Source organism: Arachis hypogaea, chromosome 5, assembly GCF_003086295.3.
Source record: "Arachis hypogaea cultivar Tifrunner chromosome 5, arahy.Tifrunner.gnm2.J5K5, whole genome shotgun sequence".
Classification (NCBI taxonomy): domain Eukaryota; kingdom Viridiplantae; phylum Streptophyta; class Magnoliopsida; order Fabales; family Fabaceae; genus Arachis; species Arachis hypogaea.
In genome coordinates this window covers 114,583,231-114,598,033 of record NC_092040.1, presented here as the reverse complement: position 1 = coordinate 114,598,033, position 14,803 = coordinate 114,583,231, and the positions used below count along the sequence as shown (strand labels likewise).

At 39.9% G+C, this 14,803-nt stretch overlaps 4 protein-coding genes across 4 annotated transcripts; 2 read left to right on the top strand and 2 right to left on the bottom strand.

Moving 5' to 3' along the window:
* Positions 1-879: 879 nt before the first annotated feature.
* LOC140173287 (uncharacterized) lies at positions 880-5,154 on the bottom strand. Its single transcript, XM_072196139.1, has 2 exons — positions 2,534-5,154; positions 880-2,368 (listed from the first exon to the last, which is right to left on the bottom strand). The coding sequence occupies exons 1-2, from the start codon at positions 5,152-5,154 to the stop codon at positions 880-882; spliced, it is 4,110 nt and encodes a 1,369-aa protein (XP_072052240.1).
* A 209-nt stretch (positions 5,155-5,363) lies between these two features.
* LOC112804051 (probable serine/threonine-protein kinase At1g01540) lies at positions 5,364-9,339 on the top strand. The gene is made up of 8 exons (XM_072196138.1): positions 5,364-5,406; positions 5,769-5,858; positions 5,975-6,227; positions 6,324-6,428; positions 6,532-6,654; positions 6,758-6,907; positions 7,030-7,129; positions 9,097-9,339. Exons 1-8 carry the CDS (start codon positions 5,364-5,366, stop codon positions 9,337-9,339), a joined length of 1,107 nt encoding a protein of 368 aa, XP_072052239.1.
* Positions 9,340-9,864: 525 nt separating this feature from the next.
* On the bottom strand, positions 9,865-10,704 carry LOC112804050 (probable polygalacturonase). Its single transcript, XM_025847484.2, has one exon. It carries the CDS (start codon positions 10,561-10,563, stop codon positions 9,967-9,969), a length of 597 nt encoding a protein of 198 aa, XP_025703269.2. The 5' UTR covers positions 10,564-10,704; the 3' UTR covers positions 9,865-9,966.
* A 482-nt stretch (positions 10,705-11,186) lies between these two features.
* Positions 11,187-13,030, top strand: LOC112803001 (beta-carotene hydroxylase 2, chloroplastic-like). Its single transcript, XM_025846450.3, has 5 exons — positions 11,187-11,267; positions 11,714-11,848; positions 12,182-12,307; positions 12,683-12,739; positions 12,842-13,030. The coding sequence occupies exons 1-5, from the start codon at positions 11,202-11,204 to the stop codon at positions 12,935-12,937; spliced, it is 480 nt and encodes a 159-aa protein (XP_025702235.3). The 5' UTR covers positions 11,187-11,201; the 3' UTR covers positions 12,938-13,030.
* The last annotated feature ends 1,773 nt before the right edge of the window (positions 13,031-14,803 follow it).

Genomic DNA, 14,803 nt, shown 5'->3' with positions numbered 1-14,803 from the left:
ACGAGGTCGTTTTCTTCGAACTTTCTTTTTTGCGCTTTGGCATTGTAGCGTAAGGCCATTCTTTGTTTTAGCGCTGCTTCAGCCAGATGGGCCATTTCCCTGGTTTCTTCTATCAGGTCTTTCTCGACGGTTTCCTCTACTCCCTTGAGGAGTAACCGTGGGCTCGGCTCTCCGATCTCTACGGGTATCACTGCGTCTGACCCGTAGGTTAGTCGGAAGGGTGTCTCTTTAGTGGAGGATTGCTCGGTTGTTCGGTAGGACCAGAGGACCGAGGCTAGCTCGTCTGCCCAAGCGCCTTTCTTGTTATCCAACCGCTTCTTGAGCCCTTGCAGGATGATCTTATTTGCGGACTCGACCTGCCCGTTTGTCTGTGGGTGTTCTACCGAAGAGAATCTCTGCTTTATGCCCAGGCCGGTGAGGAATTCTGTGAACTTTTTGTCGGTAAATTGTGTCCCGTTGTCCGAGATGACGGCTTCCGGGATACCAAATCGTGTTATGACTTGTCTCCACATGAATTTCCTGCAATTGGACGAGGATATGCTGGCCAGCGGTTCGGCCTCTATCCATTTTGTGTAGTAGTCGATAGCGACTATGAGGTACTTGACTTGTCCCGGGCCGACGGGAAAAGGTCCTAAGAGGTCGACTCCCCACTGCGAGAATGGTCGAGAGGCCGTTAGCAAGCTGAGCTCAGAGGCGGGTGCGCGATGGAAGTTGGCATTTTCTTGGCACTTGACACACTTCTTAACGAATTCCTTGGAGTCAGCCATCATCGATGGCCAGTAATATCCCGCTCGGATTAACTTCCTCGCTAGGGCTTTGCCTCCTATATGGTGGCCGCAGCATCCTTCATGGACTTCCCTGAGGACGTAATCCGTCTGGTCAGGGTTTAAACACTTCAGTAGGGGATGATTGAATCCCTTCCTGAAAAGCTGACCCTGGATGATGGCGTATCTGGCGGCTTCCCTTCTTATCTTTTTGGCATCTTTTTCGTTGTCGGGGGAGCTTGCTATTTTCTAAGAAGTCGATAATGGGATCCAACCAGGAGGGGCTTAGCTTCGAGAGGTGTAGTGTGACTGCCGGCTCTTTCAACTTTCCTTGGATTAGAGACCGGTTACCCTCTCCCGGTTTGGTGCTAGCCAACTTTGACAAGAGATCTGCCCGTGTGTTCCTTTCTCTCGGGACGTGCTGGATCGTGACTTCTTCAAACTTTTGGCTCAAGTCCTTGACTTTTTCCAAGTATTTCTGTAGCAGTGAGTCCCTAGCTTGATAGCTACCGTTCACTTGGGAGGTGACGATTTGTGAATCGCTGCATATCTCCAACCTTGTTGCTCCGACTTCTGCTGCTAAGGTTAAGCCTCCTATCAGGGCTTCGTACTCTGCTTGGTTGTTTGAAACGGGAAAATCGAACTTAATTGACTGTTCGTATATGACTCCAGCCGGGCTTTCCAGGATAATCCCGGCACCCCCGAACGTCTGGTTGGAGGCTCCGTCTACATGGAGCTTCCACCGTGTGTTCGTGTCTTCGACCGGATCCCCCGCTACTTCCACTAGAAAATCCGCCATCGCCTGCGCTTTGATGGCTTGCCGGGGTTCATATCGTATGTCGTATTGAGAAAGTTCAATCGACCAGGTCATCATTCTTCCCGCCAAGTCGGATTTTTGCAGCACTTGCCGGATCCCCTGATCGGTTCTTACGACAATCTGGTGACTTTGGAAGTATTGCTTTAATCTCCTCGAAGAGGTCAGGAGCGCCAGAGCTAACTTCTCCAATTTGTTATATCTCAGCTCTGCCCCTTGTAAGGCCCTGCTGACAAAATAGACTGGTTGTTGTGTCCTTCCCTCTTCTCGCACCAAAACTGCGGCCAAGGCTTCTCCTGTTATAGCGAGGTACAGGTATAACGGCTCCCCTTCTTTTGGCTTCCCGGGGACAGGTGGTGCCGCCAGGATTTCTTTAAAGTGCTGAAAGGCTTCCTCGCATGTGGGTGTCCATTCGAACGCCATTCCTCTCTTCATGAGATTGAAGAACGGTAGGGCCTTTGTTGCCGATGCTCCGAGGAAGCGTGATAACGAGGCCAGCCGACCTGCCAACCTTTGGACGTCCTTGATACTGCCTGGGCTCTTCATTTGGAGTATCGCCTGGCACTTCTCCGGGTTGGCTTCTACCCCTCTTTGGGTTATCATGAATCCGAGGAACTTTCCAGCTTCCATAGCGAAAGCACACTTGAGGGGGTTCAGCCTCATACCGTGCTGCCGGAGGGATGCGAATACACTCGCCAGGTCGTTCAACAGGTCGTCAGGTCGTGTTGTTTTGGCGAGGATGTCATCCACGTAGACTTCAACTGTCTTCCCTATGAGGTCGCGGAATATCCTATTCATCAGCCTCTGGTATGTTGCCCCCGCATTTTTTAGGCCGAATGGCATCACCTTATAGCAGAAAGTTCCTCCTAGCGTTATGAACGCCGTCTTGTCTTTGTCTGGACGGTGCATCGGTATCTGGTTGTAACCGGAGTAGGCGTCCATGAAACTTAGATACCGGTATCCTGCCGCGGCGTCGACGAGTGCGTCTATGTTAGGGAGGGGGAAGCAATCCTTGGGACATGCTTTGTTGAGGTCAGAATAATCTACGCACATTCTCCACTTGCCGTTGTGCTTTTTCACCAAGACTACATTCGAGAGCCAGGTCGAATAGTCCACTTCCCGTATAAAGCCTGCTTCTAGGAGGCTGGCCGTCTGCCTGGCCACCTCCTCTGCTCTTTCCGCCGACATCTTCCTCCTCCGTTGGGCCACTGGACGTGCTTCCGCCTTGACGGCTAGATGATGCGAGATGATTTTTGGGTCTATGCCCGGCATGTCGGCCGGCATCCAGGCAAACAAGTCCCTATTGGCTCTTATCATTTCGACCAAAGGCTCCTTCAACTCGTATGGGAGGTTCTTGTTAACGAACGTGAATCTTTCCTCTTCGTCGCCGATTCTGAACTTCTCTAGATCCCCTTCTGGTTCCGGTCTGGGTTTGTCGTCTACTCTGGCATCTAGGTCGGCTAGGAACACACCGGACGCCTCCTTGGACTTCTTTCTAAGGGAGAGACTGGCATTGTCACAAGCGACCGCCGTCTCGAGGTCTCCCCTTATGGACCCTATGGATCCGTCGTCGGTAACGAATTTCATGACTAGCAGCTTTGTATTGATTATGGCCTCGAAATCATTGATCGTTTTTCTTCCCAGAATGATATTATAGGCGGTGGAGTCTCGGAGGATCACGAACTCGGCCATCGCCGATCTCCTGCCCTGGGATTGTCCTACTGAGATTGGCAGAGATATTATTCCATCTGGTTTGATGAAGTGGTCGCCCAATCCAATGACCCCGTGTTGGTGAGTCGTCAGATCGGCATCCTTTAATCCCAGCGCGTCGAACACGTTGCGGAACATGATGTTCGAGTCCGCTCCTGTGTCAACAAGGATACGCTTGACGAGACCGGTCCCCACTCGGGCCGTTATGACCACGGGTGGATTTTCCGGGACATCGTCGAACCATTGGTCTTCTGGGCCGAAAGAAATGAATGGAGGCTTCTTGGAGTTTCGCGTCGACGAGGAGGAGATCGACAATATCTTCGCGTCCTTCTTGTGTGCGGATTTGGATCTTGGTGCGGCGTTTTTGGCCGTCACTACGTTTATCACAGTGAGGCCGTGTTCTCCGCCTTCTGGCTCTTGTCGCCGCTTTGTCGAACGGGTTTTGCCTTCTTCGTCTTGGTCGCGATAGCGCCTCCTTGGCTCCCTGATTAGGTGGGAGAAGGCTGCTAGTTTACCTTCCCTTATCGCTTGTTCCAGTGCATCTTTTAGGTCAAAACAATCCTGCGTTAGGTGGCCGTAGCCTTTGTGGTAATCACAATAAAGGTTTTTGTTCCCTCCAGTGCGGTCCTTGAGTGGTCGGAGCTTCGGCAAGATTCCTTTCTCGGCTATTTGCTGGTAAACCTCCACGATGGGGAGAGTGAGTGGAGTGTAGTTAGTGAATTTCCCGACTCGGGGGAATGTCCTTGGTGCCTTGCTCGGCGCCTCTTCCCTGGTTTGTCCCTTTGGCCTTTCCCCGTTGCCCAGTTGTCGGGTCTGGTTGTAGCTGGGCTGCCGTTTGTTGGCGGCCACAACTCGGCTGACTTCCTCGTCGTTTATGTACTCTTTGGCTACCGTCTGGATCTCATGCATTGTCCAAACCGGTTTCGTGGTAAGATGCTTTCGGAAGTTCTCGTTGAGGAGGCCGTTTGTCAAGCAAAGACTGGCCACCGAATCGGTCAGGCCATCGATTTCCAAGCATTCGTCGTTGAACCGATCTAGGTATCTCCTGGTCGGCTCTCCTTGTCTCTGGGTTACCCCTAGCAGGTTGATAGGATGCTTTGCCTTCGCTATCCGTGTTGTAAATTGGGCCAGGAATGCGCGGCTGATGTCCGAGAAACTGTAGATGGACCCCTGCGGGAGGCCGTTAAACCACCTGATCGCAGGCCCCGCTAGGGTTACCGGGAAGGCACGGCATCTTACCTCGTCCCCCACTCCCTCCAGATTCATCCTGGCCTCAAAGGCCGTGAGGTGTTCTAGAGGGTCTTGAGTTCCGTCGTACCTCATGTCCGTCGGTTTGTCGAAGTGTTTCGGCAACCGGACTTCGAGGATAGATCGGTGGAATGGGGTGGCGCCCATTATCACAGGTTGTCGTGTTCTCTCGGATTTCCCTTCCCCGTCTTCGCGATCTCTTGCCGCTCGGCGGGCTAGCCTGCCCCGAGAGTAGATGATCGTGTCATTTCGTCTTCTCAGGATAGGAGACTCCTCGCGTGTGCCTTCCGCTTCCGTTCGGGATGCGGACGCGCGCAGCGGGCGGCTTCGGTAAGAGTCTTCCTCTTCGCTTTCAGGGGATGGGGTGTAACTGGGGTCGGTGGTTCGTCCGTCCCGCTCCCGGTCAGCCAACTGTCGCTCTAGGTTCTGGACCCTGTGGCGTAGCTCCTGCATTATTATAGCGCTGTCGCCGCCCGTTCCCCCGAAGGGTCGTGTCCTCGTGTGCTGCTCTGTGTGTTGTCGGGGGGACCTCCGCCGTCCCCTTAGCGAGGCGACGGAGGCTGCCCCCTCCGCTCCGGCCGCTCGGGCTTGGTCTCCGGGACCCAGCGCGACTTCCATCTAGGCGTTCCCCACAGACGGCGCCAATGTTCGGTAGTCGGTTTCCGGACAGGTCGGGTGGTTGTGTGAGGGAGCGAGAACGCCTCAACCACGGTCGTGCTGGAGTCGGGTTTGCCGAGTAGCCGAGTACGCGTTGCGGAAGGAGAATAAGGGGGGTGCCACCTGCAAAGACACTCCGACGCTCTAGTCAGCAATGTGCAGGCGGGACAATGGTTTTGTTGGGAGAGTGTGACGTACCTTGGAGAAGGGCAGGTCCTTCCCTATTTAAACTGTCAGAGGTGGGCCCAGAGGGGACGAGCCCACTTTCCACGAAGATTCCCCCCAGCTGTGTTGGGAGAATGGTGAAGACGCGTGTCCAAGTGTCGTGGCGAACGCTGAGAGCCCGACCGCTCGGGTCGGGTTCTCGATGGGTCGGGCCGACCCGTACGTGACTTGGGCCAGCCCGTAACAAAACTCAACCTTACAGTAACTAACTAGCATCAATATTTCCGATTTTCCATGTGGTTTTGTTCCATATATATATATAACTGAAATTCAAACATTGCTGAGTGCAACTCTCACTTTTATCTTTCTTTACCATTTGTCTTATTCTATCATTCATCATGAAACTGCAGAATCTCTCATCATTGCTATCAACACCAATATTCTTTGGAATACCATTATGGGTTTTGCTTATATCTTCCATTGCAGCATTCATTCTTACAGTATGTATAATCATATGCATCTGCTGCATACACTATCAGTAGTGTTCTTCATAGATCTTCATCCCTTGACAAATATAGATCATTGTTGCTTTCATCAGCATCATGCAACTTTTCAGAACTTGAGAAGAACTCTGAGTATTTATCAAGTGAAGATGATCTTGATGATCATGATGGTGCTGAGTTACTCCAATCTGACTCACCAGAGTTCAAAGGAGTTATGTGTCAGCACTTTCAGGTAGAGGAGTTAGAGGATGCTACAAATGGATTTGCTGAAAGAAATGTGATTGGAAGTGGGGACAATGGAACAGTTTATAGAGGTCTGTTAGCTAATAATATGAAGGTGGTTGTGAAGAAGCTACCTTGTCACAGGTATAAACAAAGTTGTTGTGAAGATTATATGTTATTCTCTGCATTCCATAATAATGGTGTGATTGTTTTATTATTTGATTTGTTTACATGTTTTAGTTGCCAACCTGAGGATTCTTTTGCTTCACAAGTGGAGTTAACTGCACGTGCCAAGCACAAGAGGCTTGTGAAATTGATAGGATACTCTACTAATAGAACTTGCAGGTTTTAATGATTAAACCAAAGAGGTCTATTTATATTATCTTATAGTATATAGTATTCATATTTCATGTACTAACTAATTAACAGGCTAGGCTTTTTGTATCAGGCTGTTAGTATCTGAATATATAGAGAATGGAAATCTGCATAAATGGCTTCATGAATTTCAAGGATCACTGAGCCCTCTAACATGGCCTATCAGATTGCACATTCTACATGCTGTTGCAAATGGGTGAGAATTCGGCCCTGAAATCATGTTATGTAACAACTTTGTTAAAGAAATTTATGTTTACAATAATGTGTATGATATGAAGAATTTAAATATACTTCTGCAGAATTGCATACCTTTATGAGGAAGTTGAACCAAAGATTATCCATGGCAGCATAAAATCTAGGAACATATTACTTGACCAACAATGGAATCCTAAGATCTCTGATTTTGGCCTTTTTAAGCTTCAAAGTTCTAACTCTAGTCACTCTATGAGGTAAAAACATTGGGGGGTGAGATTATTCAATCTTCATGAATTAATTTGAAATTGTATTCAATTTCCCATTAACTACTAATTATTTTAAAATTCATTTATCTTATATTAATGTGGTCCACTAGTAACTTCACCGAGAGTAATGACATTTATGATTTCGGAATACTTATAATGGAGATTATATCAGGAAGGATTCCATTTCCATCACATCACAGTCAACCACAGGTAAACAATATTGGATTCATGAGTGATGAGTTTGGAAACTCTTATTTAATTTTGATGATGAACAAACATTATTAAAATATTTAATTATAAAATTATTAATTTGATCTTAATTCATATTTGCTTAATTAATAATTTTGTTGTGCAGATTTTATATTGGGCCGAAAAATGAATTTCTGGCTTAAGCCCAATAACCAGCCTTGTTGCATGTTTTACACTAAGTGGTTGACATTTTATATTGATGGGCCAAGCTCAATGTTGATTACAACCAAGCCCATGGTTAATTTTTGATGAGAGCTTCCTATGCTTGATCCGAAATAAAATTTCATCAGGAAAGCAAATGTTACAAAGTGGGCATGATTTAATTTTTGTTGCAACTAAGCCCAATTCCATTTGAGATGAAAATTCCTCATGCTTTGTCCGAATCCATGAAGCAAAAGAAAAACAAAGCCTTAATTGCTTCCAACGGATTCCACTACAAGGATTTCAAAATTAATTTAAGCATTGGGAACATAAGCAAGTGAGAGAATATTGATTTGACTTATGGCATCATTACTACACGCCACTCTAAGGGAAGCAAAAGCAAGCTACTTTCAATTAATTAGTCTAACCACTTTGAATTGCTTTTCTTCAGATTCCTTTTCTCTCTTCTCTCTCATCTCTTTCCTTCTTCTTCTTCAGTCTTTGTCCAGTAAACCATGGACGCCGTGCTCATCAACAAAGAAAAAGAAGGAGTTGCATGCATCAAGACCATCAAGTTAATGATGGCAGGAAAAAGTAAAGTATGTAGTGGCTGAAATTTTCACCAAATGTGATTAGATTTGGTGAGGTAATCTCGAGCTCTTCATGCTCAGAAAAGGAAGATGAAGATTCGGCCAGCAAGGAAGATTCTTGAAGCATGGGTTGTCTTTGATTCTGCTCAACCACCACAGGGAGTAGCTAGAGTGGCGAAGTGATGGTTGAAGGCAGAGATTGAAGCAGATGAAGTCATCATCATCATGAAGCATCAAGAGCCAGAAATCCATCTTGGAGAGCAAGCCAAGGATGGAGAGCTCGGATTGATGAAGGGTGATGATCAAGAAAGGACTAGAGGTAATTGCATGTTGGGTTTTACATGGTTATCTCTTCTCTCTCTAAGTGGCCGAACCGGTTCTGTGTTGTTGAAGGAGGAAGAAGTTGGTTCGGTTTTGGCTTCAAGTGTGGAGGCTTTCCTCTTCTTTAAAAATGGAGAACAACCACTGTTTGAAGCAAGGAGAAAATTTGAGAGTGCAAGGCACAGAGTTCTCAGAGCTACCTGAGCTAACAGTTTTTCTCTTCTCATTCAATGTATTCTGTTTAGTATTTTTCTATTTAATTTTGTCATGTCTTGAGTCTCATGGGAAAAGGCAAATAGTGAGATTTGTATGAAAAAGCCATAGAGCGGAAAAAGGCAGAGAGTGCAAAATTAAAAGAAAAAGCCATAGATGTCGTAGAGTTCCTTTGTTCATCTATGTTGTGTTTCATGATTCTGTGAGAATCCCCTTGTAAGTTGGGTTAGTACTTTACAAGTTGTAATCATATTGATTATAGTGAAATTCCATCATGTTTGTGATGGAGACTGGATGTAGGTTGCACTGCACTTAGCAGCTGAACCAGGATATATCTGGTGTAATCTTCTTCTCCTTTCTACTCCATTTCTGTTTTCTACTACACAGGAGCAAAAACCAGAATTATCTCGTGCCAAGTGATGAGACAAAAAGAAAAGTCTCGTAGCAAGGGACGAGACAAAACAAAGTTGCTCGTGTCCAATGACGAGCAAAAACAGAAAAGTCTTTTCTGAAGGTCAGCAAGTGTTAGCATCGAAAAAGGGGGCTAAGATTCAACCCCCCCTTCTCTTAGCCACTGAAACCATCAATGAGCTATTGGTTTTGATAACTACTTAGAATGGTTGAGATAATTAATTTGTTATCATGACTACATCAAAATTGCAGGCCTATATAGTGGACTGGTTCAAATCAATGATTTCCAATGGCAAGATTTCAGACTTGGTTGATCCGAAATTGCCCAAAAAGCCTTCTTCCATAGTTCTAAAGCGAATTATTTTGCTTGCTCTATGGTGTGTAGATCTTGATATGAATCCAAAACTCAAAATGGAAGATGTTGTTCAAATGCTTGAGTCCAGCCAACTTCTTTTCTATGTAGGAACAACCACTTTTCGGTCTTTACCATTTTAGAAATTTGCAAACTTTTGTCCTGTTTTTGACTCCCTCTTCCTCCTTGACAGAAGGAACACCACATTGCCATGGATTCTTTTGAGCAAAATTTCACTCCATAAAGCCACAAGATTTGAGGATACTTATTCAAGTGAGAAATAGAAGGCTATGCAGCAGCAACCACTGGTAGAAAATGGCATGAAAATCACTGTATTTTTTCAATGTTTTCAAATAATTCTCAACTTACTTCAGTTTAAGGAGCTTAGATCTTGATTTGACTAAGATGGGAATAATATTTTCTTTCTAATCTTAGTTCAAAGTGAAGGGACATCATCATCATTTGAAGGTGTGTGAGGCTAGATTGCAGAAAAATAGAATCTCTTGCTCCTTATGCATTATATTTGTTGGAAAACATAGTTTAAACAGGCTTAAGACAAATTGAACCTTGTTGTCAAACAGCATAAAGCAGAATAAAGCTGAATAGCAAATAAATTTTGTAAAATAGTCACTATATATTTGTAAATTGTAATAGTAATACAACTTCATTTCACTAAAATCTCCTAAATACATAGATCACAATACTGTTTTTACTATAATGGATATTGGATTCAAAATTTAACTACATTCATAATCATATTACTATAAGAATTAGACACTTTTAAAGGAACAAGTCTTCAACATAACACTTTCAATGGGAAGTTTTTCATCTGGAAAAGGACAATCAAATTTCTTCTCTTCCTTCTGTGATAGCAATTCATAAGGGACAGGACTAACATTGCTTGAAAAACCTTCAACATCAGTGCAATTCCATTGCAATTTCTTCATGTCACTATTTGTGATACTCACATTAGATATACAGATTCCTGTAAAAGGATCATTAGGAATCCCTTCAAGTTTTGCTGTATAATTGCAGTAATCTGCTATGACATCTTTATAGTTTATGCCACTAATATCAGGAAGTGCTTTTGGATCAAAATCATTGTCAGCGTGTGATCCATAAGAACCTGTTATCCAAAACACATATTTCATATTGTTCAAGTTCATTCCCTTAACAAATATGTCCTTAACATATCCTCCTCTACCAACTGCAGTTTTGATCCTAACGGCCGATTCAGTATCGATAGCAGTGAGGTTTTCGGCTCTAACATCTTGGATTCCACCAGACATTTCACTGCCTAATGCAATCATAGCACTATCAGGGGATACACATATAAGCCTTCTAATTACTATGTGTTGGCTTGGCATTCCAAATTTTATTCCATACTCATCCCAACCACTCTTAACTGCAATACAATCATCACCAGAGACAATATTGCAGTCTTCAATCCTTGTATTGGTACAAGAATCTGTTAAAGAGAAAGAGAAGGAATAATTGGTGGTTGAATTTTTAACCAATATAGTTAGTGTGTAGTAATAGTTGAAAACGCATATATATAATATGAAGCAAACATCTCAACTATTTCTTATTCAAAACAAATATGTAAGTAGAAAATCTAAAATAGAGAAATATATATATATATCATATAATATAACTTACATCTGTACCTTATAATTCACCTTAACTAAATTGTTATCTAACAGTAATAATACGTGCATTCCGCGAATGGATTCTTACAGTGTCAGCATCAAAATTATTGAATTCCGTTTGATTAATTAAGAATACTTCAAACATGTGTTAGTTAATCTGAAATTGAGAGTTGGTGGTTGGTGTATGGTGGAGAAATTCCGTTGTTTGAAATGTTTGGCACATTTGCTCTCTCAGTTGGTGCTGCTGTAAGTCCCTTACATTACAAAATTTTACAAATTCAGAATTTGATTGCTTCCAATTCTATGTGAAATTTGGGTATAGCATATGATGTGTGATGATATTGTTTCAGGTGGGTATGGAATTTTGGGCTAGATGGGCACACAGAGCTCTCTGGCATGCTTCCTTGTGGCACATGCACGAGGTAATTTAATTTAATTTAATTTTTATTTTATTTAATTATAACTTCCAAATGAAGCTTTCCAAAACACAGTAGAGAATCAAGATTCATAATCTCAATTTAGACTTTGTCGGTGCTTAGTCTTACTTTTAAACCTTTTGGTTATATTCATCCTAATTTCAAAGTCATAACTATTATTTTGACTTGCGAATACAATATCATGTGAGTTTTCGTCATAATTTTTTAATAGTTTTATAAATGCAAGGCCCAAACTCAAAGTATAAGTATTGAAATTAGAATGATTGTTTTACCAAAAAAAAAAAAGAAATTAGAATGATTGTGATTTTGGTTTATCCTTCGGAATCCGTGATCAACAAATCAGTGTAAAGTATGTGATATGATATCTATCTTAAAAAAGAATAAAGCAAAGGACAAAAAGAAGTGAAATTTTGGTTTGAATAAAATTGCAGTCCCACCATAGACCAAGAGATGGACCCTTCGAATTGAACGATGTGTTTGCAATAATAAACGCTGTTCCTGCCATTGCTCTTCTCTCCTTCGGTTTCTTCCACAAAGGACTAGTCCCTGGCCTCTGCTTTGGTGCTGTAAGTATATATATAATAATCTTTTACTTTTTTTTTTTTGTTTTATTAAGTGCTGTGACCATTCACGTGTTGCATTCTTGCGAAGTTGACGTGTTGCATTCTTGCGAAGTTGACAGTTGAAAATTCTTAGATAATAATTTACTTAAACATTTAAATCATCTAACAATATTTAGCTATTAACTTTACGTAAAGACAATTAACTGTATCTAAATTTTCACGATATAAATAACTGTTTTTTTTTTGTATCTATCGTGTGAATGATAATCTAAAAGAACTAACGCAGTCAGAATTGAATTTCTTGATTAATTAATTGATTTGAGTATAATGGTGCAGGGTCTTGGAATCACAGTGTTTGGAATGGCTTACATGTTTGTGCACGATGGCTTGGTTCATAGGAGATTCCCTGTAGGTCCCATTGCCAATGTTCCCTACTTCAGAAGAGTTGCTGCTGCTCACAAAGTAAACTAATTAATTCATCTATTACATCTTCAATTTCTTAATTCAATTCATGTTAATTTATGGAGAAATGATAATTATTCCTCTCCTATTTTTGATAATGTCACTCATTACATTTTTTTTATTAATTGTATGTTTCTATGAATTTATAGAAAAAATAGTAGCATTATAAAAATAGAAGTAACATTATAATTTCCCTAATTTATGGATGCTATACTATATATTAGGCTATGATAGTATGATTGGTTTATTAATAGGAACATAGGGAGGAAACACATGTTGATGTTTGTTTATTTGTGAAAATGATCTGATACAGTACCGAGATCAAGATTTTGTTGTTTAATTTGTCTCTCTTATTTATTTATTTATTGATTTCAGCTTCACCATTCGGACAAATTCAATGGGGTGCCATATGGCCTCTTTTTGGGACCAAAGGTTAGAGAGTTACATATATTCTTGTTTATTTCTCCCTTTATTATTTTTTTTATTTTAAATTATTATATTTTTGGATGCTTACATATGTTTCTTGTGGTGCAGGAAATTGAAGAAGTGGGAGGGTTAGAAGAGCTTGAGAAAGAGATTAGTAGGAGAACAAAATCTTATAATAATAATAATAATAAAAATAGTTCATGACAAATTCAAACATTGACCACAAAAAGCTGTTTTAAAGAATTATATATCATTGTAGAGAAAAATCAAATCAAATGAAATGAAAATTTGCTATCATTTGTACAGTTCTTTTTATTTTTTATTATCATTATTATTATAAGAGTGTTTTAGTAAAAGTGGTGATATATTATATATTTAAAAAAGAAAAAATTAAATGATGACGTGGAAAATAAATATAGAATAATTTAATATGTGAGATTTTTTTTTTATCAAAGATAGGAGACTCGAACCCACAACCTCTTAATTGAATATGAGGAGACTATACCATTTGAACTATTACTCATTGGCAATAAGTGAGATTGTTAAGTATTCAATTATTGTTAAGTTTTAATTTTTTTATAACAAATTAATTTTTAAAGAATGTTGTATTTTTTACTTTTCACCAAAGATAAATATAATATTATAAATAGCCTATTAGCTCATAAGACTTTTTGTTAGTTGTTTGACCGAACAAAAACCAAAATTTTTTTATAAATGTCACAAGATTTAAATTTAATGATTTTATGTGTACAACGTCAAATAAATTTTTTTATAATTAGTTTTGTCAGGATTAAATCTTTGATAAATAACTATTTACTGCATATTGTATGAATTTCATTCTAATTATAATTTATGAGAAAACCGTCAATATGCACACAAATAAATAATATTTAACTAAACTAATTAAACACATCTCACCATTATATATCAAACTTGTATGCTAATAATAAAAAAGAGGCAAACATGTCTTTATCCAAAAGTACAAATAAAAAATCCAGAAAAAAAGAAAAAGATTAAACTAAGGTAATATCCAAATAGGAGAACAACAAAAATTAACATTTGATAATACTCTCTTACAACTCTCATCTTCTAAATTGTAGATGCCAATGTCATGGCGCCAAACATCATCTTCTGCGTGTAATCCAAACATATTATCAGTAAAATAGATCTTATTTCCTTTGTAACTGTCCGCTAATATCTGAATTGAAGAATTGAATCCAACTATTAATACATAATTCTCTAAGTCATATATTCTTGACCATACTTTTGCCTTTTTATTCAACAATTCAACTAGGTATCCTTTAAAAATGGTACAATATTCAGCCTTTTATTACAATAATTTTAAAAAAATTAAAACAAATACATTTAAAAATTATGAATAGATTTAATGTCTTTTTAAAATTAAATACACATTCAAAATACAAACTAAATAAAACTAAAATTTAAATTTTAAATTTTAAATTTTAAATTTCTGTTTCAGATTTAATATATTTAATTATTAATATCTTATAATTTAAATACATATCTAAAGTTTGGATGGGTTTCTGACACCATTACTTTCTTTATTATTCTGTATAAATTTTTTATTTTTTTAAAATAAAAATCGAATAAATGGCTTGAAGATATTTTCATATATATTACAATGCTAAATTATTTTTGCATGTGCAGTTTCTGGATTTTGGAAGTGTTTCAAAAATATTTTCTATATAACTTCATAATTTTAGATGTGTTACTCTTGTTTTTTAATGTTTAAATTTAAATTTTAGATTTATGAATTTGGATGTGTTCTAAAAATATTTTCTATATAACTTCATAATTTTAGATGTGTTACAATTATTTTTTAGTGTTTAAATTTAAATTTTAAATTTATGATTTTAGATGTGTTTCAAAAATATTTTTTGTATAATTTAATAATTTTAGATGTGTTACAATTGAAAAAAAAATTACAATTAAAAATATTTTAGTTTGTGTATATAATTATATTCGACCATTCATCACTGAAACAGATCCTGCATTTTATCAAAAGTACAATAAGTAAGAAATTAATATTTTGTATATAATAAGTCGTAA